This window comes from Erithacus rubecula (assembly GCF_903797595.1).
Source record: "Erithacus rubecula genome assembly, chromosome: 15".
Lineage (NCBI taxonomy): Eukaryota > Metazoa > Chordata > Aves > Passeriformes > Muscicapidae > Erithacus > Erithacus rubecula.
The window spans coordinates 14,524,765-14,548,022 of record NC_136667.1 but is presented as its reverse complement, the minus strand read 5'-3'; the positions used below and the strand labels follow the sequence as shown (position 1 = coordinate 14,548,022).

Below are 23,258 nucleotides of genomic sequence, written 5' to 3'. Positions count from 1 at the left end.
TAATTTTTGAAAGTTCCTGTTTAAAAACTGAAGAATATTGATGGGGAAGTAACAGCAAGTTCAGTATCTGACATGTTGCAAGCCCTGTTACAGACATCTTAATTTCCTGTGGAATAATGAATTTGAAAGCTTTTAACTAAAGAAAATAGTGAAGAAAATTAATCCAAATTTACTAAATTGCAGACAATTGGCAAAATAATATATTCAGCTGGAAGGGGGTCAGGGGGAATCACTGCAGGTATGTTAATTACTGTCTTCCAGGAAATACAATGCAAAGCAGCGTATGCAAGATGAAAATAGAAATAATTCAAGTTCAGAAGTTACACTCAAATGTGGTGTTGATAAACCAACAAGTTCAGCAACTGTTGCCATTTATTCTACCACTCATTAAATCCAAACCTTTTATTGCACAGGTCAATTATTGGGCCAAATACTGATAATCTGATATATGAACTAAGAACTTGCATAGGACACCTGTGCTAGAACTGCCATTAATTTCACACTTACAATTCCTACAAATCACACCAATTCTGCTGTTACAGAGGTAGCACACAAACTAATCCTCTGAAAGGGTTCTAAAACTCACACAGGTTTTAAAAATCTACACTACTCAACACCACATATTTATATATTCTACTTCTATATTATGCAAGCACAGCATCTACTCAAGTAGAGGATTTGTTTGCTAATTTGAGTTTTTTTGTTAATGTACTAATTATGTTGTGGATTTGGTGTTAGCTACATTTTTAATTTTTTAATGTGTGTTTCACAAAACCATAAACTTCTTTATTAATATAATAATGTGTCAATATAAAAATCAAACCTTAATTAGTCTTTATTAGGTCCAAAAGAGGATGCCCAGATTTTGATAAAAAACTATTTTAAAAAAATTATAGCAACTACTACAACTCCAGAGTGCTTGAACAGGTGACAGAAAAAGTCAATGGCACGATCAACAATGATACTGGAAAATATTTTCTCAAGTTTCAGGATTTAAAGAGTGGAATCTCTTCTCAGCCACTTATACTTTCAGATTTTGTACAAACATAGCAATGATTAACAGACACAAATGAAGTGAACAATGGCAGTGTTATTTAAGGTTCACTATCTTCAAGTTTAGGCAAGCAAGTACTACACCTTGAATCTCTGAAGTCTAAAAAGATACTAGAAATCCTTTGCAGTGAGACAAAGATTATTTATTTTCAACTCATTCCAGAGCAGCCCCCTGACTTCACATCTGGCTCTGCTTAGTGATTGAAGCTGTGCTCTTCTGGATTTAGACAGTTTTAGGAAATTACTGCTGCCAGGTAAGAACCCAGACTTAATTTTGATGCAGATTCAAACAGGCTCATTAGGAACCAATGAAAATTATTTAATCTAAATTACCCTACTGTCTTTTGAAAAAGACAAGGAGTATATAGACTAAGTTACAGAGCTTCAATTTATAAGGCAACAAGGTCTGAAATCACTTCATTCAATACCTACATGTTTGAGTATAGTCTACATTACACTCCAGTTTTATGTTACTGGTGAGGTTTGCATATTACAAATACTTCCACCATGGGTCAAATGCAAAACAAATTATCTCTAGTCATGTTAACTTGAAAATTATCACTTTAAAACCAAAGTATCAAGCAAACAACACAAAAACACCAAATAAACAAAACCCCAAAAAACTAAAAGCACCACTTTGCCTGAGGTACTCTATCTGAGATTGTATACTTAAAGAAAAATAAAAGCTTCTAGGTTTGGACTCAAAGTATCCTTTAGAGAATTGCCTAATAATATTTTATCCTAAAGAACAAAGAATATATTGCAAACTGTTTGTAATAACAAACCATCTTAGGCTAACTCAGCCAATCCCTTTAAACTCAGTTTTTGTTCAAGAAATGGCCAAGAGCATTTCTTTTGTCCACATTTTAACTCTTTATACCTTGATGCACGTCCTGCTGCCCTGGTCCTCTGGAAGAGTTTTTCACTGAATGAAGTTCTATAGCTTAGTGGCCTTCGTCTGTATTCACATTTCATGCACACCAAAGCCAGAGACGGAAGGAGGAAGCAGGATAGGTTGATGGGAGAGGACAGGGAAGTCATTAGCATAGCAAGCAAAAGGAAAGAAGACTGCATAATATTACAAGAACATACACTGAACAAACAGAAACGTGATTAGTAAGGAATTATTTTGTGATGCTTAACTTTCCTGAGGATTCTGTTCACTGATTGACCATATTTTCCACAAATAAGCATAGAAATATCTTCACTAAATACTAAATAATATTCTTATTGCTTGTTGGAAAACCTCATGGGCTCAAAATCAGGGCTAAATTTTCCATTAGAGGGCATTTTGAGCTCATGTACCTAAAAATACATATGCAAACTTTAAAATATAAATGCTAAACTAAGAAGTAAAACTATTAAGATTGCACATCTGCATAAGTCAAGACAAAGCAGAACAATTAGCAAGACCACCACATTAAGGCACAACAACATATGACAGGTAAAATTCAAGCTGCAGTACTTCAGAAGAGGAGTGGCTTGGCATTGCAAATTATTAGCAACTGGGAAATAAATAATCAAACAACAGCCTCATGCAACACAAATAACCACCATAAAAAATGCAATATAAGAAAAACACCCTCATTCTCTCTTCCTTAATAGGAGAAAATTAGGCATTCTTGGCCTTATTTGCAGGTACTGAGAACACACTAGCACTAAGATTTCATCTTATTTTTCCCCTCCCCGTGAACAACACCCAATTCTTGAAAGCAGGGCTTGGATTTCTAAGCAAAACCTATTTTATCTTTCACATATGCACACTACTGTTACTATATTTACCTAATATAATTTGCTAGTGACTTTTAAGACCCTGCAATTCATAGTATTGGGATCTCAGTTTCTTTGAGGGCTTCATGTGTATTTCAACCATCTTAAAAGCAAAGCAGCAGAGTCTCATAATTACACAGGAACTTGAAAGAAAAGAAAATAGTATTTAAGTTGGTATGAACTTACATCCATTACTGTGGGATACTGAATGTTATGGACTATTTTAGTTAATGAACTACTATTAAATATAACTTTCACCTCTCAGAGGAGCTTACTCTCCAAGGACTTTGCAGCATTTGCCTGCTTGGCAAAGCAACAGTACATAAACTGTTCCTATGCCAGTCTGGCCATTTCCATGTGACTCCAGCTATTCCTTCCTGTTCCTCATTTGACATAGTTGCTAATTTGTTTTATTCCTTTAATCTGCTGCTTGTTTGATGGCTCCTTTTCAAGAATTGCTCTGTTGAGATGCCCACAATGAAGCAGAGAAAGTCAGGTGGTTGAAATTATTTATTTTTATACACAGATATTGTCATTTGACAGGATAATGTTCAAACAAATTTCCCTTTCAGTCCAGAAGATATTGACAGAAGAAGTGTCACCTAAATTGGCTTGTATTGCAATAAAAATAACCAGTCACAAACAAACTGTAGGGAGGTTGTGTAATTCACACAAGAAATACAGTACACATATCTTGACAGAGTCTGTCACTTCACTCTTTGGCAGCTGGACAAAACTGTTCTCAAAATAAGGTGTCAAAAGCTTTTGGATATAAGAGAAGTTAAAGAATAAATTAATTGTAACAGAAGTTATTTTAACTAATATTGTTATACCTGTGTTTTTGTTCTTGCTGCAACAACTGAGCTGCTATTTTTCTCAAGTCAGTCACTTCTTTGAGTTCATCATCATCTTCAGCCAGCAGTTGTTCTTTCTGAAGTCTGAAAAATTAAACATTAGTGATCTGCCTGACTTCAGTGAAGCAAGACACAGAAATGGCTCACTATGGCAGTAACTAAGCAGTGCATCCTATAAGCTTATTCTCTGTCCAAGAGGAACACTCTGATCATTATGAGAATTCTTTCCTCCATATGCAAGGGGCTTAAAAAAACCCCATTATGACCCCTGCCACTATTAGTAAAACCTACTCAAAAATGATGAAGATGATTTTACCTTTTTTCATCTCCCCAGTCCTCATTTTGTTCTATTTTCTGGGATTTTTCAGGATGTTTTCCCCGTTCCTTCAAGAAAATTGAAAAAAAAAAAAAAAAAAAAAGAAAAAAAAGGTTAGAGTTGAATTAAGGGGTGAAAAAAAAAAGGAAAAAAAAAAAAAAAAACCAAAACCACAAGGCCACTGAACAGTTTCTCTTTTGCCAGTCTCTAGTACCTTGACATAGGAGAGCAGGGGTCCAATCTGTGCATCTCCCTGCTCAGGAAGAGCTCCCTCCTCTGTGTGGGGATCAATGTAGTCAAACGCCTCCTGGTCTAGGGAGGATTTATGAAGAACAGGAAAGATATTAAAACAGCTCTCTTGACCAAATGTTATTCCTGAGAGAAAAAAGTACTTATGTAAAATGCCAAATAAAGATAACATAAAATTGTGCCTTCTTAAGAAATAATCTTTTTTTTCCTTTCTCTCAAGCCTTTTCTGCTTGTGATTACAACATTGTTTTCTGAACTGATGAAAATGCAACACCAACACATGATCCTGTAATTTTGTACTATTTTCTTACATTAGATTACCTAAGCAAAGTATCTGAAAATGACAAATGCACAACTGGTACTACCTTTCTGTGGATCGAGTTTATTTCCCATTACGTGATTGTCATTCCTTAATGTCTGTTCCCTTGTTGACTCTGATACCTGGGAGTGAAGGCTGATTGTATCATCATCAGATGGCTGCAAAGAAACTCATATTTACTACAGAACTGATATGGAAATAGTATTTCTATATGATTTCTTATATTCCCATATCATACTAATTAGAATCAACCTTAACCAGAAAAGTTAAAGAAATACAAAAATAATTTGTGTCTGATATGGCAGTCTAAGGGTTTAAACTCAACTGTACACATCCTGAAAGAATATTAAATGCAACTTACTGAGGTATTTCTCAAATTACAAAAAATACAAAGGAAAAAGTTCTAAAAAATCAGAAATTACAAATTCAACAGTGAAAAAATACTCACTTCTGTAGTGGACAACCTTTTATCCCCATTATCACTTCCAATGCCAGAGTCTGGTCCATGGTTTTTATTGGGATAGAAGTCCTCCATGCTATATTAAGAAAAACACAAAAAAAAAACCCGCACAAGAATGAAAGAAACAGTAGTTTCACCTTCCATAAGAAAATGAACATCCTTTGCAGAATCCATTCTCTATCCTCAAAAACCCCACTACTCACCTGTCTGTGAGTGGCTGGGAGGGGATTCGTTTACCTAATGATGGCAGATCTAAAGAATCCGGTTTTTTATCTATTCTGAGACACGCCTGAATACTGAGGAATTTAAATATATGTACTTTGCCCTTTAAGCATATCTGTAGGGAAACACAGGAACAAAAAGAGGTCTTAATTACACAGCAATGTCTGCTGAGAATATACCCCAAGAAATACCTGCTGCACTGAATTTACAGCCAGAACATGCCAAAAAGAGAAATATGCAAACACAGCTAAAAGAAAAGAAAACTTGGTATAACTCAGAACAGCTTCCTGTAAGATCCTAATGCAAATTTCTGACCTTGTGTGCTTTAATACTAACCTGTGCTGGTGGTATCTGCATTGGATTGTTATCCAAAACTATAACTTGTAAGTGACGTAACTTTCTGTAACAAATGGGAATTTCCGTAATTTTATTACAAGAAAAATCCAGCTTTACCAAGGGAAGGTCTCCTAATTCTGCATTCAGGAAAAAAGCAAACAAATAAAGAATCAGTTATCTTCTTAACACTTTACCTAATTTGCCTACATCAATGGAAATAAGATGAGTAGCTCACCATCTGGCAACATATGGAGATTATTTCTTCTTATGTTCAATTCTCTAAGTGACTGCAATTTTCCTATTTGCTGGGGAAGAACTTGAAGTTCATTACAGCTAATATCCTAGGAAAGATATAATTAATAAATCAACTGAACATCTTAAATGAAATTATACAGAGGAACACTGTGATCAAAACTATCATAAAGCATACTATTAAAAGAAAAGAAATTCAACTATTTTGGTTTTTCCATGGAGAAGATATACCATAACATATCTTGCTGGTTTTTCGAGTATTTAGTGATTCCAGAAATTCAATTCAAGAAGTTAAATCAATGAATACTGTAGCCTAGGAATCAGGAGTTCCTGGTGTATCTCCCAGATCTGTCAAAAACTTCTTGTGCTATTGCTAGCAATTGACTGGCATGCTGCTCCTCTTCTAAAAATTCTTTTTCCTTAATAAACCTTGAAGCAACCCATAAAACTAAAAAAGACAGCAATAAACAGTAATGTACAGACAGCAATAGCAAGCTCACCAGCTTTTTGGATACAAGCACTAGAGGGTGACAAAGCTGCATCAAGTGAACAGAGACTACAGCTATTTCTGACACTAATTTAAAATTCATTTATGTAGACTAGAGTGATTGAACAATCACATAGAGTTTTTCTAGCCTACTTATATTCTAAACAGGTATATGACAGGTACTGGAATGAAACTCTCTCTACTATGTCCTTAATCATCATCAAGCATGTGTTGTGGGTTTGACAATCTTGAAAAATAAACCAAAAATATCAATAAAACACAGAAACATAATTTAAATTCCATATTCTATATTTTAAAGAGTACTACTGATTTACTATACTGAATTTATATAGTGCTTGCAAGTGTACTTACTACAAAGATTCATAGTTGAACTTACCAACTCCATTAGATCTCTCAACTTTCCAATTTCTTCTGGAATGGAGACCAGCTTGTTATTACTGACAACCAGAACTTTCAGAGGAAGATCAAACAGGTATTTTGGCAATGTTGACAAAAGATTTCGACTTGAAAGCAAGAAAAAGGGACAAGCATGGCTGGGTTATAATATCTTTTTTATGAATGTTGTACAAATTTTCTCCCATCCCAGATGACTTTCTCCACCTCTGACAATTTTGTCTACCATGTCTGTCACAAATTCCTTGTACATACAGACTGTTTTCGGGTACGTGAATTTAAGATTCCCATTTCACAGGATAGCATCTAATACCAAAATGTACAGAGAAATCTGTTAAAAGAAATAATGTTTATTTTGTTTTCATTTGCTTGATCCTGCTGATAGAAGAACCTCCAGAAGCACCACCTGATCTGAGAGTCTGCCAAGCCAGAACTTTATGTAGGGCCATTGCTTCTCATGCAATGTTTTTGTGTCCCTCCTGAGCCATCACAAAAAGCCCTGAACATTTAACTGTTTTGCTGAGCAATAGGCTAGAAAGTAAGCCTTAATTAAAATGTATTTCTTCTGTGTACATAATTTTCCAGGTGCATCCATGTATACCTGCTTTGTAGACATGAAATACACTGTTACTGGATTTAAATCAATATTGAAAAAATTACCCACGTAATGGACTTTGGATGTTGATGGACTTCCACTGCCAGAACCGCATAAAATGTTTCCAATAAGGTATATTTTAAAAAGTCATTGGAAAACATCTTGTTCAGATGTGATATAAAAGCAATACCTTTCATTTATAAAAGTAAAAAAACAAAAATCAGTAATTGCTATGGATTTAGGCAGAGCTAGCTCCATTTTTGACAAAAAAACATCACTTCTAAGTGCTGACACTTGGGTTCATACTATATTAAGAAAAATACCAGAAGTTTTAGTGCTTAATTGATATGCATTCAGAATATTGTTTTCATAACCTAAAAAATTTGGGTTCTTTTTAATGCTTTCTCCATTATTATAGTTTGTAGCAATGCAACATTACATCATAAAATGAAAATTTCTAACAGTACCTGTAAAAAAAGCTATATATTCTTTCCATTAAATTCTAAACAAATAATACAGATAATGCATGCCTATATAAATAAATTAAGTCTCTTTTTATGCTGCATTTCAGGCAGATAAGCCAGGCTTTTCTGGTTGAAGACATGAGAAGCAAAAATATAATATGCAAATAAACTTATTTTGAACTGACTATAAAAATGTGGCAATAAAGCAGTCGCTCATGTTGCTTACATAGATTTCCTCTGTTTTTTCAGGTTTTGGGTTTAAGGAGCTGCCTGCTCTACTATGATATGCACAATATGTTTCTTCCACCATCTGAAGCCCCAGTTAGAATGTGAGTATGTAGTTTTCTCTTGTAACAAAGCACCTGGGCTAGGAGGGAAGGATTTTAGCCTGTTCTCCAATGCTACAGCCCACACACTCCTGCCCTGCAAGATCAGCCCATGGACAGATGCACAGAAATGAGGACAAAGCAGAGTTTGGAAAAGCATCATCAGGAGAGCTGACTCTTGAAGGAAGAGCTACACCATCAAAAGGGAAATGGGCTGCTGAAGAAAGGCTGTATTTCTTTCAGAAAATACTGCAGTTTTTTATCTCATTAATCCTCTTTAAAATTGTGACAGAGCACAACACTTATGATTTAGCACTATAAGAACTGATATTTGCCAATTTTGAGACACAGTAGGTTTTGGGGATTTAAATAGCTCTCAACTGAGAAAACTGTTTTGGATTTGATGCAGCCAATATCACAAACAAGGAGTATTGTGAAAAACAGGGTCAGGAGAGTTTTCTAGATTCCCTCTCCTTCCACAGCTCATATCCATCTTCTGTTCTAGTGAGAAAATCCAACCATATGTTTTCCAAGTTTAAAAAGAGCAGTAAAGTAGTGATGTAGTAATGTGCAAAATAAGCAGGACTTTCTGGCCACAGTAATTTAGCCTCTTGATAGCAGCAAATTTTTATAGCTGTAGTTTCTGAGCATTGTCTGTCTACATAACAAAGAAAACTCTGCAAACACAATAACCTGATGAAGCCAAACACCAACCCTCTAAGGAGATAAGTTATATAAAGACCAAAAATCAACCACCAGTACTCACCTAATGTTAAGGTAGGTAAGCATTTGTAGGTTTTTAATAGATTCTGGAATGGATTTGATGCAATTGTGATACAAATTTAAAGTTTCCAGAGGTGCAAACAGCCAGACATCAGGAGGAATTTCAGTAAATCTGTTCTTTGAAAGATCTAGAAGCAAATAGAAGAAAAAAAAAATTCCTTTTTTAGGCAAGACTTTTGCTGCAGTAAGAGAAGATAAAAGTACCCACTGTTATTCTTGTCATGCTCCTAAAAATTTAGGTGTTGCAAGAAGTGCAAAATAATTCAGTTTTACCAGATGCTACTGCATATAATTAATACACAAAAATGTCTTAAAATACTAAAGATTATTGTTCAATATGCAATTACAAGAGAAAGTAGAAGAGTGACAGGAATTCAAAAATACATTTCCTACTACATAGTTACAATTACAATGACACTGAATATCAATTATGATTGTCCCTCCTCTATCAAGTCTTTGTTCTGTGCAATTCTTGGGTTTCTTCCCCTCCAACTCTAGGCACAACAGTAAATCAAGGTACAACCCCAAAGCTATTTCTCCTGTTTGATGGCTACAATAGAATCCAATGACACTGTACAATGGATCTGCAATGCTAAATGCTAAAGCCAAATTCCCAAAACACCTTTACACAGTAACTCCATTCTCCAGCTACACATTTGTAACTTAACTAAAAAGAGGATAAAGTTGCAAAAAGCAATGCTGCAGGTATTTATCTATAAAAGTCAAGATGTAATTTAGCCTGGCCTAAAGCAGAAATAGGAAATATCTTTGACCATGGAAACACAAATTTTGAGCTAGAGTTATTGTGACAATGCATGACTGCATTATGCAAATCTGCATGCAGGAGTTATGACAAAATGGAGCATTACCAAAATGCACAGCACCTCTGACTATATGAAACATGGAAAGGAACCAGAAAATACAAATGAAATGTGACCTGAGAATTCTGGAAATTACCAGCTAAACTACCAAAACCTGTGCCATCAAAAGTCCACCAAAATACCTTCAAAGAAAGAGATATTTACTTGAGAACAACTGCATAGTCTTCTGAAAGGAACTCTGGCTGCCAACCCCAAGACATTTGAAAAGGATGTGGTTTCTCAGAAATGCTGAACAAACTCTTTTAACAGAGAAGTAATACAGATCCCTTGCTATTTCAGGCTTTAGTTCTCAGTTTTTAACACTCACATGGAATAACTGTTTCTGCTTAGCTCCCATCATATTATCACTGGAACAAACAGTTCTGCAAAAAGTCTAGAAAAGGGTTGGAAAATTAGTTCCAAGTCATTGTCAGATTCAAAGAGAGCTCAACAACCTGAAGCTTAACTGGCAAACCAGCTACAAGCAGCATTTCTCAGGGCCAACAGTGGAATCAATATTGCTTAGCTTCTTCATCACCATCCTGCAAACAGCACAGAATGTGCCTTCAGGAAGTGCACACCAGCACCCAGCTGCTGGAATGGGATGGAGCCAGGCCCTCACCTGGCAGACACCCAGCTTGAATAAAGGCCCACCTGTGGCAGATCCCTGCTCACACCAGCATGAGCTGCAGGACAGGAGGATGCAGGAAAGCTGGGCAGAGAACACCCTGGATGCTGCCACACAACCACTGAATGCAGGACACCAGGGTGCTGAGCAGAGGGAATGGCCTCCACAGTGCTCTGCAGGTGACCAGCAAACAAAACTGACTGGTACAATGAAACACCATCTTCCTGTGGAGTTATTTTTGGCAGTACCTTTAACTTTACTTCTTGAAGTCTAGAATATGTGAAATTTTGTGTGCTATCTGGCTGCTATTCCATTATTTCTAAAACAAACAAACAAACAAAAAAAATATTCTCAAGTTCAAGTATCACAAACTCTTCCTATTAATCAGGGTATCCACTGCTGATGCAGAATTCTGCAAACTACCTGCAAGAGGCAGAAAAATACATTCCCAGGTTGAAGGAATGGCATTCCTAATGAACTGTGAGAAAAATGGAATAAAGTTAACTAAAAGTGAACATCTCAGCAAAACCTAAAAAGCTTATTAAAAAAATTAGCATGCTTGAGAAAGTTTTCCCAACCAGTAAAGTTAATTTTCTATTTCCCACTACATCAGTTTTCAAAGTATTACAGAAAAATGACAGCTTTCAGATGAAAGTTCTCTGCAAAACCCTTCTTAGACAAATGCTCTCTTGTTCTAATGTTCAGCAGTGCAACACCTGCATGCAAAAGAGATGTCCACAGTTTCATTGCTGGCCCAGTTCTACAACCTCTATCACATGCTTGGACACAACTCCATTCTGAGAAAGACCCCCAGCTTTAAACCTCTTCCTGATCTGGTTTTATCAGCAGCTGAAAAGATGACTGAAGGCTGGTATAAAGATCAAGTCAACAAAACAAATGACAAAATCCCACCCTACAGCCACTGGTCCCAGGAACAGCACTGTAGGTTAGACCTGAAGGAGAAGGCTCAAGGACACCATGAAAATTTTGCTGCTGTATTTGCTTCCAGCCACATCTCAGCCACGCATCTTGGAAAGTTTAAGGTTTAAAAACCAGCTGTGGTATTTTTTCTGCAGAAATAAAATCTAGAGGCAAGCCAGACAACAAGCAGAGGATGCACCAACCCTCTGCCCTGGACGAGTGGACCAAAGGTGTAAAACTCCACAGGGAACATAAAGCAGCTGTGGTTTCCAGCCTGGCCTGGCACAAATCACATCAGCACAGTCTGGCTGGAGCCCTTCAGTGTGCCCTCATACAGAACTCATATAGCTGCACATCAAAATACATACCAAGGTCACTTTATTTGTGTATTACTGTAGAAAACAGTTCTCTGGAGACAATGCCTGTGAAGACACTGCAGGGCAAGGATTACACCTTTTTATTATGAAAGCCAGAAATCCTGTTAGAATAGGAAATGACACCCACTATCTTTCAACAGTAAAATAAAAAAGATATATAAAGAGGTAGGAGATAGCAAAACTTCTATTCCAAGCAATTTTCCATTCCATCATTGCAAAACAGCATTAGAGCAGCTCCAGGGATTGGTTCCGACTTTTATATAGAGAAAGATCAGAGCATCTATAGTTTTCCATAATTTTCTCATACCGAATGTACTTGCAGCTTTTTAAAATCAAGCAAACTATTTTTTATCCAAACTAAAGAATGATTTCTACTCCAAAACATTTTTATAACAAGCAAGAAGTTTATGAGACAGTATTGCCTATTCCGGTAAATAAAATGTAGATGTGAAACTTGCATAATTTAGGTACTTTTTGAAGACCAATGATACAACAGTTGACCAAGAAAATACAGTCTGAAAAAAGGAACACAGTGCTCCTCCATAAACAAGACAGCTTCTATCTCACTTGAAATGAAAGCAGGCTGCTTGCACTTGAGAATGGCTTTGTAATGGTTAATAGACTGGAGAAGCAAGAAAAGCTGCTAAATGCAGAACCACAGATGATTTAGGTTGACAACTCCTCTAGAAGTGAGAATATAGGAATCCTTTCTTTAACCAGTTCAGACTGGAAAACTCTCAGTGGGAGTGTTATGTGAGGACTAAACAGAAGACATTATCCATGCCTGCTCACAAATCACAGGGCTTTTCAATACACCACATCTGCAGGAACAATGAAAGTGAGAAGTATACAATTGCTAAGGTTAAATTTGAGAGAGGAACTAGAAAAATATGAAGAAGTCAGTTGCCTTTTAGTTTTTTTGACAGAAAAAGTAAAGTCTTTATTTCCTTTAAGACCATGATGTAAAAAAATAATATAGAGAAAGATCAAACGGAAAGAATTTTAGGAAAGCAGTCTGGAAAGGAAGCTGTAAGAAGTGAGAAGTTATCTTGTATAAATTTAAACCATGATTAAGAGGAAAAACAAAAAGCTCAAACTGTCAGATTACAGCACTGTGCAGCCAGGTATTTTAGTAGTATTAACATCATGTTTGCCTTGATTTTGCACTTTTCCCTAAGCAACACTGCTTACCATCAGGAACATGATGACACAACAGACTGGCCTTTTATGTAAACCAATACAATAATTTTATATTCACATATTACATACACTACATGTTGAACTTGAAATACAAGGCTCAGCTAAGAAATTTACACTGAACCTCATCTTGGTATTATATTTTTCATAAAAATACATTGCTCATCCAGGATATTGGCGTTAGGCTTTTGTTTGCTCCAAAATGGTATTAAGAAACTAAATCCTAAAAACCCCACATAACCCAGACCTGCTCTCCTAACTCACCACTGATAAATTTTCCTAGCCAGCTTTTCTAGTGATGCTTTAGCCTAAGCCAGCCAGAGAATAAGAACAGTAGTAGTTCTAAAATTAGTCCTACAGAAGACAACAGATGCCTTAAAACAAGTGTTCAGACCTGATCCCAAAGATACTCTTTTAATCGATCTAAACACAAATCTGAGATCACAACGCAGAACATGCGTAAAACTCATTTGTCTGTCAGATGCAAGATGATTCTGGAGAAGAAAAAAGTAGCTCAAACACTACACATGGTATCTCCAGGAGGCACAAGCTGTCAATGTCCATAAACCACCGACTGAAGAAAGTTATGCTACATGAACAATGAAATTGGTTTGTCCATGCTAAGTGCAATTTCTGTGGTTAGTCAGACACATCTCTTCCTGCCCTGATTAGTTTCTCAGCAAATTTGAGGAGCCTCAGGAGGAAGGAACTCAAAAGCTTCCCAAGCTCACCTCAAATGGGATGTCCCTCAAACTCTAAAATCTACTTGCAGTTTTGCAGTTCCAATCTTAAAGCATGAGTTGTGTTGTTAAACAAAAACAAAAAATGTTTAAAAATATTCCCTTCAAAGGAAAAACAAACCTGGATAATTAAATAATAAATATCAGAATTCTTCAGACTTACTTATGTTGCAAAATGAAGTACTGAACAATTAAAATACATCCAGATGTAGAATGATTTCTCATACTGATATAAACAGCAACCATTTCAGTTGCAAAGGAGACAAACAATGTTGAACTTATTGTCAGAGAATGTTCAATAACTACAGCACCATAAATCCACGTAACTGCAAATTTCACATACAAATTAACATTTGCTCTCCAACATGAAGAGCAACAGAGAAGGACAACACAGAAAAAACTGAGCACCCATCAGCTCTCATGCACAGTCAGGAAGCTGAGAATACCTGACAAAACCCTTTAGCTCTCAGGAAACTAAACTGACCACAAATTGTCAATGGAGGCTATGTACATTTGAAGTCTGTTCTTAAAAGCTTATGTAGTAATATTTAACTTGATTTTTATCTATTGTGTATACTCAAGTCAAATAGAAGCAGTCTGCCTTCCGTTTAAAATAAAAAACACTCTCAGGACTAGAGGTGGCTACAAGCAGTTTTTACGTTTTTTCAACTGGGCTTTTAAGAGCATGGAATAGCTTCTGGTTTTGTGAAAAGGTATTACAAACAGATATCAATGTGGTATTTGGATTCTAAATCCAACAACTGAAGATATAGGAAATACCTGCTTTATGGTGATCCCCACTCCTAAGTTTAGTAACAGACTTGATCTGCAATTAAAAGGAGAAACAAAGAAACTACACAACCACATAATTGAGGTTTCTCATCAAGGGTTGCACAGGCAGCCAGAAATTCCATTTGACAGGTTCTGAGTTCTTGGGTTTTCATACTTCTTAGCACTTCTGAAGAAAAATAAAATCCTTTTTAAAAATACACTTATACTACTTTAGCGACTTCAATAAAACATTCTGTCAGACTGAACTATAGCTCTTCCACATGAAATAAATGTTTCTGTAACTGGAATAGACCAATGGTTGTCTCTCACACTTCTGCTACCAGGGAGAAAAAAACTGAGATCCAGCACACTGGCTCTGAAATCAAAGCAGCCTTAAGGAACCCACTATTCCAGCCCACTCTCACTAAGCCTAGTCTCCCAGTCTACACTTGGTGCACCTACACTGAACGTGTCTAGATTGGCAGTTTGATTCAAGCAATTCTTGTTTTTCATGTAAGCTGCCTCTGCTCATCACATGTTGGTTCAAGTATTTGAGGTTTTTCTTGAAATCTCTACTAGTAGAAAACTAGGCCAGAAGCTCTGATCTAAAGGCTGGAACAACAGGGGGTCATGCTGGTGCTGATCTGCTGCACAGCAATACCAGTGTTGTCCATACAAATGAGATTTGTTACTTGAGTTGCAACGAGCCAATAATTACACACTTGAGAGAGGTACTGATTATTTTTTTCAGACTTGTGCAAGCCTGGGTGCTATGGGGTATTCTGAAAGTCAAGCACACCAATTATCAAAACTTCTTACTATTGATACCTTTTACCAAAGAAAGGAATTAGTGTTCATTTGCTACAAGTTACACAGTTCTCTTAATAATCAATATTCCATCTTATATCAGCTAACGACCTCTCCTGCTTCTCCCTCTAATTAATCCATGCGCTCAGTCTCTCTTCCTTGGGTCAGTGGGTTTCCTGGGTTGGTGCTCCACCAGTTGTGATCTCCTCCTGCCAGAATTCTCTTTTATCCTCTCAGAAGTGATTCAGCAGAGATGCTGAGATGGCTTTACAGGCTTCACTCTTATCTCAGGAGTTCTGCCAACTGTCTTTGTGGCCCATAAATTCTGCACTCCCTGTGCCCACTATCAGTGTTAATCCTTCTTCCCAAGCCTTGTTAACCACCCCCCACATCTGAGTTCACTGAAGCCAGACAAGCTCTAAATCTTCACAAGACAATTTTTAAGACAGTAATTTGTTGGGGGTTTTTTTTGTGTTTTGTTTCTTTTTTTTTTTTAACACCTGGACATCACTTAGGGCTTACCTGTTAGTTGCTATTTCACAGATTAAATTTCCCTCCTTGCCAAGCAGGCTTGAAAGTACACAGAGAGTGAAGAACATCCTTTCTCAAGAAAATTTTACATATTCCACATTTTGCAACATGAGGATGAACTCAACAGATTAAGTCAAGGAATCCTTCATCATATTCCAACATTAGAAAGATATAGACATTTCCAACATAACACAGTGCTCCAACTCTGGAGTGTGTTCAGCTATTTCAGCACAGCATGATTTAAATAGAAAATAAAGAACACACCACCAGGATCACTCCTCAGCCTGGCACATGAAGGTGTAAATTCCATACCATGTCAAAAGGACATAATCCATTACTTCATGTCAAGGATTATCTCCTCTTCATTACTGAAGGTGCCTTGGCTCTGCAAATCTTTCAGAGTTTGAACTGGTAAGCAGAAAATCCCACAGGAAGCCTTTTTTGTTTTGGGCACTTCTGTATTTAGTCTGGAGTATAATTATTAAAATGCTTTACTACCAGAAAAATTGAAATGCATTTTCTTGACAAGTCAGCAAGACTTCTTAAGCTGACATATTACAGACAATGCATCTCCCACTTCAACTCTCCATCACTTACTGGTTTAATTCTGAAAATTTCTTTTTTGGCTTCAAAAATTTTTAATTGCAAATTTTTGTTTCACAGACAAGTAATATAAGGGAAAGTAATCCTCATCTGGCAATGAAGCAAAGCCTGGGTTTGTTAAGGAATACCTCAAATATACACAAAATTCCCAAGACTTACACCAGCCTCTGTATGCTCGGTAACACACATCCAAGCCTTTGTCCTGACGAGCTTACAATCTAAATAGACACGAGACAAGCTACAATCAACCTGCAGTAATCAGTGTTTACTACATGACTTATCTTTTGGGCAGATAAAATGGCTTGTCACTGGATAAGCTAAGCAGTAACACTTTTTAAGCAAGCTAAACTGCTGGAAGACAAAGAACACTGGGGAACAAGGCAACTGCATTAAAATGAAAGCAGGAAAAAACCTGAAGAAACTGGGTAAACCAGCAGCCCATGAGCACTGAGTGAACAGGGTCTAGCAACAATTCAGCATGTTCTCCTGAGACCTGAAGGACCCTGCTGTAGCAACTTCAGCATCTTCCTTACTGGCTGGTGCTTCCTGCTGACTCTGTCCTACTCATGCCAGACCTCACAGCAGCATTTAAGAATGGCCACAGCCTCTTCTATTAGCTTAAAAAATGATTCTATAGTATCTCTCATTACTGCATGTACCAGCTTGAAGCACTCTCAGAAACCTTTTAGTTCTAGGTCAGTCTTCAACAGAAGAAATTCTCATGATGACACCCTGCTTTCACCTACGGGGACGGTGCTCAAGTGACAAGTGGCAGCAGTGCTTGGTTTAATACCCAGATGGTCGGGGATTTGCTGCCGCTGCACTTACACCTGCTGCTCAGCTGCCACAGAGCTGGCTCAGGGCTCCTTCAAGCCTTTTAACTACACAACCTCACTTCAGAAGTCATACTTTGACACTTGGAAACACATTTGTGATAATCATGTCTGACAAGCAACAAAAATATTTTAGTTCTATACCAGAGAATAAGAGTTAATTTTTTATTTCCACCTGAAGTGCGTGACCTCCTCTAGACCGGTCAGCACATTCTCCGAGCAAGTGACAAACAATCCCAGACTGGAAGAACGAACAAGATCAGACTGTTGGACAGCCACAGAAAAGCAGAGAACTCAGTAGTCTCCTTCCATTGCCATTCCACTCTTTTAACACAAAATGTATCAAATAAATTCACATTTAGGAATTCCAGCCTTCAGGAACTCCAGCCTTCAGCCCTGATTTAGTTACCTTTTTGCTAAGGACAGATTTCAGCATTAAATGCCAGCCTGGCTGAGAATATGAGTATGTACTTTTGAATCAGCTCCAACCAAGCAGCACAACTTAAATGGGAAAACACACTTTACCCAAAAGAGTATCTCAAAGAGCAAAAGCTACTCCATTTTTCTTTATTGCACAAGGTTTTGCAATACAATTCACAATCTAAATTATTTGCCTCCTCTGCAAATAATCAGTAGCAAGTAGAAACACATATCAAAAGAAGTTCCTGAGTTGAGCAAACACAGAAATACTCTAGATGTTAGATGCTGGATATTGCAAATACAATTACAATGCAATGGTAAACCTAATTTTGATGGATGAAGATGGTAAAAAGTCAAAAAATTTCAAAAAATTACACAATGCATGATTTTTGTAGGTCAGTATTTCAGATAAGGTTGTAACACTAAATTTATTGGATTTTTAAAATACTAAGATATAAGTGGTACCCTTTCAGACAGACAAATAGTATAATAATTTCCTTTAACTTCAAGTCATTGAACTGAACTTGCCCATCACACCAAGTATCCTTAACAAGTTCCTTCACAGAGCCCTTCAGCAAGAAAGCCTCAAGCACACCCAGCTCATTTCTGCTTTGCCCAAATAGCAGACAGACTGTGAGAACACTGCTAAAACTTCCCTAATTGTGTACAAACTGCGTCACTTCCAGATTTTGCATCAGATGTATTTCAGAGCACAAACACTGGCCCCTCTCCCCCAAAAACCATAGAACCTGAGTTCCTCTTTTCCTTCAAATCTGAAGGAAATGCTGCTGAAGAACCACATTTAGCAGTGTGCTTGATTTCCAGAATGTAATTGAGATTTAGGATATATATCATATATGAATGCTAAATTTTTTTAGCTGAATACTGGATTTGTTTTTGCTCTTCAGTTACTGCCATCCTCAATTTACTCAACATTGGCTCCACCAGAAATAATTTTATTCAGAAAGGAAAGTATAATTGGTTTAGAAGTGCATACTGTAGAGGCAGAACTGCATTATAAATTAAAATTCTTATGCATTTCACACTCAATATTAAGCCTTGGGGGCTTAATCTGTAATCACGTGAATGACAATATGCCTTAGAAGGGGCATAAATCGGATGTAAAAAAAGTGACAGACATGCAAGTAACAGTGACAACAATCTCTGTAACAACACCATGCCAAGACTGGTACCGGCCACGACAGGAGGGCTCACTCTCAAGTCATACTGGAATACACTGATATTACTCCTCCATGCTATGAAGAGGAAGCAGGGGTGAGAAAGGAGAAATTTCAACATTCATCTATTTACAGGCAATCATTCACCTACTTAAAACTGCCTGGGAGTTCCCTCAGAATTAAAAAATTTGAAACTGTTGTGACAAAACCATAAACAAATAAGCCTGATGGCACCACTGGAGCTGTTGCTCACACACCTTTCGTATTTATTAAATTCATTTTTAAAACATGCTCACTAAAAAGTGGGCAAATTGCTAAAGGCACAGGTTGGCTTAGGTTCCTGTGCTATACTGTCAGACTGAACTATCCTTAAAAAAATAAAACAGCAAACACACAACTCTTCAGCTAAGCAGACTGTGATTACACTGATGTGATAGACTCAATTACTTAACTGCCAGGGGGCCTAATGCTGCTCATACAGAAGCAAAATCACACATAAAATTACTAGAATATTCAAGGTATCTCTTGATTTCTCAATAACTATGGTTTTATTTTGTCTTCAAAAGTTCTTTAAAAGCAACATAAGATCTGTTTGGGCAGCCATAAATAATAAAATAAGGATATTTTCCAGATAAATAGTAAAATAAGGATTTCCTGGCCAAAGTGCTGCAAGGACAATTCACAGTTAAAAACAAACAAAAAGAGATAAACAGGCAGAAATAGTCACTATGCTTGAGAAATACATACTTTAAAATTAAAAAAAAACTATGCCGTGGTATTTGCAAATTAAGTATTGGCAAGGCATTATGTAAGTTAGATGCAAAATAAAATCCCAAGCTATTTTTGATAAATCAACAGAAGTTGTGCTTCAACATAGCTCTTGCTGAATTCACTGATATAAAGATAGAATATTCTGGGTTTACAGTAACACTGCAGATCTTACTGCCTAAGGGTTGGTGATACAGGAAAGAAATTGTTTATATCCACACTGGCCAGAAGCTGTGGTTTTTTAAATATTTGTTTCAAGTACCACAGAATTGAATTTCAGAGTCACTGATTTAAAACAAAAAGTGAAACTCTGCACAGATTTGTGACCCAAGCCCCCATCTCCTGTGCCTCAGCCTGGAATTGTTCACGGGGATATCTGCATGTGAAACAGGGATAACTGTTACAGAAATACCAATAACTGCGGGACTGTTGCCTCTGAGGCAGCTGCCAATTCCCCACTGAGCTCCAGGCCACACTGACACTGCCAAGGATGTCCATGATTCACCAGCACAACACTGCTTACACACTTGACAGAAATTTCTACAGATCAAGACAAAATACAGACTACAGGTCTTTTGTTCACAAGCATCTTTTGAAAGACATCTAAAATCTGTATTTCATCAGGATTCATTCATAAACCAGGACTACATTACATCAGGATTCTCCCGAGATGGTAGTTGCATAGACTCAGATGAACTATTTCAGTAAAGGATTTGAGAGCAGCAAGGAATAAAGCTTTTTCTGCAAGAGACAGCCCTTACAACATTTTCACACCACCATTCACAATAACAATTCAATTCTGATGGGAATGACTAGGTTTTACTACATCCTAAAACAGAAAAAAAAAACCAAAGATCATTGCAGACAGCTCTGACATGCATAATAAATGGACCAAAAAACCTACCAAAAAGCACAGCAATAATTAGAAGCAAACAAAAAGTACAGATTCTTGATGGACCAGCTTCAAGATACAGAAAGTAATTTTAATAATAGACTGCCTATCTGCCTACAATGCTTCTTTCTGAGTGCTTTGGTTATTGAATATCTACAGAAAGCAGTGACTGACGATTGCTAAATACATTTTGATGCTACTACCAGGAAAACTCCAGCTCCCATTATTTCATGGAATCTCTTTTTATTTCCAGGCACCACCATGGACAGTCTCCTATTCCAAACAATATGCAAACTATTCATAACAGAGAAAGAAAATCCCCAAAACGAAACAAAACAAACCCCCCCCCACAGCATTAATTCACTCAAACAACATTTTCAAAAGCCACTACTATTTGTGAACAAAAGATCCTGGGCCTCTCAGCAATATTTTCGTCGAGCACATTATTTAAAATTATCCATTTTCAGCAACTACCCCAGCAGCAAAAAAAGCCACAGGGAAATGGAGATGAGCCACAATATGAGGGAACCTCCGTAGTAAACGTAGCTTTGTTTTCTAGGAGCCGTACAGAAAAGTGCCTCCATGTTCACTGCACCTAGAAGCCTGGGTAAATCCAGGCCCACACTCACGATACCCAAGCATTAACCAATACACCAAGCTCTCCACTCACTGCTGGATGCTCACACATCCCTCGCACCCGCACTTGGAACCATCTTCCTGCCGAGCCGGGACCGCGATACCCCAGATGATAGAGCTTTTATTGCAAGGGATCCGACACCCTGGAAGGTGCAGCCCAGCCACAACACGGAGCTCTCATTCCCCAGAGTGCGAACTCAAGCGCTCCCATCAGCCTGCACACCCCGCTGCGGGCACACCAGCTGCAATTCCCCATCCTTAAGGCACGTACAGACGGACACAGAGGACAAATGCCCGATTCCCTGAGACCGCCTCTCTTCCCTGCAGGCACACAGAGCGCAGCACCTTTCCCCCGCCGCGCATGGAGCGGTTCTCCCGGCACGGCCCCGGAGCCGGCAGCCCAGGCACACCGAGCGCGCCGGCTCCGCTCCCAGCAGCCCGGGGGAAGCGATTCCACCGCCGGAACACCGAGCACCGCGGAGAGCTCGGACACGCCCGGCCGGGCAGTGAAGGGAGCCCCTCTGCCCTGTGCACCCACAGACACACACACACCCCGAGCCCTGCGCCCTTCCACACTCACACACACCCCGCTGCTTTCGCACACGCTCACACGGAGCCGCTCCCCTCCACCTCCCCGGGCACCTGCGGCTGCCCCGCTCCGCTCGCACACAGCGGGCTCAGCGTGCCCCGCTCACAGCCCGCACCTGCACGACTCGCCCCACACTCACACGGCAGAACCGGCCCCATTGAGCCCAGCGGGGCAGCCCCGACACCGCAGCCCCACAGCCTCCAGACCCCGTCCCGGTGTCCGCACGGACAGACCCAAACGCGGAGCCTCCCCACTGGCCCCCACTGCCCCCACACAGCGGGCTCCCCGCCCCTCACCAACAGCGGCCGCTCCCGTGTCACCCCCTCGGCTGCCCCCTCAGCCCTCCCCTGCCCCCGCGGGGACCCTCCCGCTGCATCCCCGCACCAGGGCCCCGCACCCGCCACCGCCCGGCCCCGGCCGCCACCACGGCGGGTCCGCGCCCCCGCCCTCAGCGCCGGGCCCGCAGCGGCCCCGCAGGACGCCCGCAGCCCCCGCCCGGCACCGCCAGGGCCCCTCACCTGCTTGCGTCGTGTCGCTCAGGTCGCAGCCGCTGCCGGGGAAGTCGCGCAGCTTCCTCCCGCTCAGGCACAGGATGCCCGAGCTGCCCGCCTCCTCCAGGGCCCGTTCCAGGCTGCGCACCGTGTGCGACTGCGGCAGAGCTGCCGCGCCCCAGTGCGGCCCCGACGAGAAGGAGAGAGTGAGGTGCGCGGGGATGCCGAGCCCCGCCGCTCCGCTGCCGGGCGCCGGCCCGCTCCCGCTGCCCGCGCCGTTGTTGCCGCCGCCGCCCCCCTGCCCGGCCGCCATCTTGACCGGCCCCTCCACAACAACGGCCGGGGCCGCTGCGCAGGCGCCGCGGGACCCGCAGGGGGCGCCCCGCGATGGGGCGGGGCTTCGCCTTGTGCCTCGGCCGCGCCAACCAATCAGCGGCGGTGAGGGGGCGGGGCTTCGCGAGGAGGCGCGCGGCTGTGTGCCCGGGGCTCGTGTGCCGCTAGGGGGCGCTGCCGGGGCTGAGGGATCGGGATCGGGATCGGGATCGGGATCGGGATCGGGGTCGGGATCGGGATCCTCTTGGCAACGGGGGCATCCCGGCAGGGATGGTCCCGCAACCGGGACAGCGCGGCCCTGCTGAGAGGCTTCGGAGCCGAAGGAACACGGGGAACATCGACTCCCGCTCAGCTCTGCCCGCTGCCCTCGGGCTCCTCTCGCTCTCCCCGCTGCCCTCGGGCTCCTCTCGCTCTCCCCGCTGCCCTCGGGCTCCTCTCGCTCTCCCCGCTGCCCTCGGGTTCCTCTCGCTCTCCCCGCTGCCCTCGGGCTCCCCTCGCTCTCCCCGCTGCCCTCAGGCTCCTCTCGCTCTCCCGCTGCCCTCGGGCTCCTCTCGCTCTCCCGCTGCCCTCGGGCTCCTCTCGCTCTCCCCGCTGCCCTCGGGCTCCTCTCGCTCTCCCCGTTGCCCTCGGGCTCCTCTCGCTCTCCCCGCTGCCCTCGGGTTCCTCTCGCTCTCCCCGCTGCCCTCGGGCTCCTCTCGCTCTCCCCGCTGCCCTCAGGCTCCTCTCGCTCTCCCGCTGCCCTCGGGCTCCTCTCGCTCTCCCGCTGCCCTCGGGCTCCTCTCG

At 40.4% G+C, this 23,258-nt stretch overlaps 1 protein-coding gene across 3 annotated transcripts in view; it reads right to left on the bottom strand.

Annotated features, from left to right (window-relative positions):
* The window catches only part of LRCH2 (leucine rich repeats and calponin homology domain containing 2), a 41,202-nt gene extending 18,660 nt beyond the window's left edge, over window positions 1-22,542 (bottom strand). For 2 of the 3 annotated variants that reach the window (XM_079319276.1, XM_079319277.1), the window contains exons 1-11: window positions 22,170-22,541; window positions 8,884-9,028; window positions 6,716-6,842; window positions 5,815-5,920; window positions 5,580-5,716; window positions 5,225-5,358; window positions 5,010-5,097; window positions 4,608-4,719; window positions 4,208-4,305; window positions 3,994-4,061; window positions 3,657-3,761 (exon numbers count right to left, since the gene is read on the bottom strand). In XM_079319276.1, coding sequence (XP_079175402.1) covers window positions 3,657-3,761; window positions 3,994-4,061; window positions 4,208-4,305; window positions 4,608-4,719; window positions 5,010-5,097; window positions 5,225-5,358; window positions 5,580-5,716; window positions 5,815-5,920; window positions 6,716-6,842; window positions 8,884-9,028; window positions 22,170-22,455 — 1,406 coding nt within the window. In that variant the 5' untranslated portion in view covers window positions 22,456-22,541. Of the gene's footprint in view, window positions 1-3,656; window positions 3,762-3,993; window positions 4,062-4,207; window positions 4,306-4,607; window positions 4,720-5,009; window positions 5,098-5,224; window positions 5,359-5,579; window positions 5,717-5,814; window positions 5,921-6,715; window positions 6,843-8,883; window positions 9,029-22,169 lie in introns of all 3 variants that reach the window. The other variant, XR_013776071.1, reaches the window with a different exon arrangement.
* Between the last annotated feature and the right edge of the window lie 716 nt (window positions 22,543-23,258).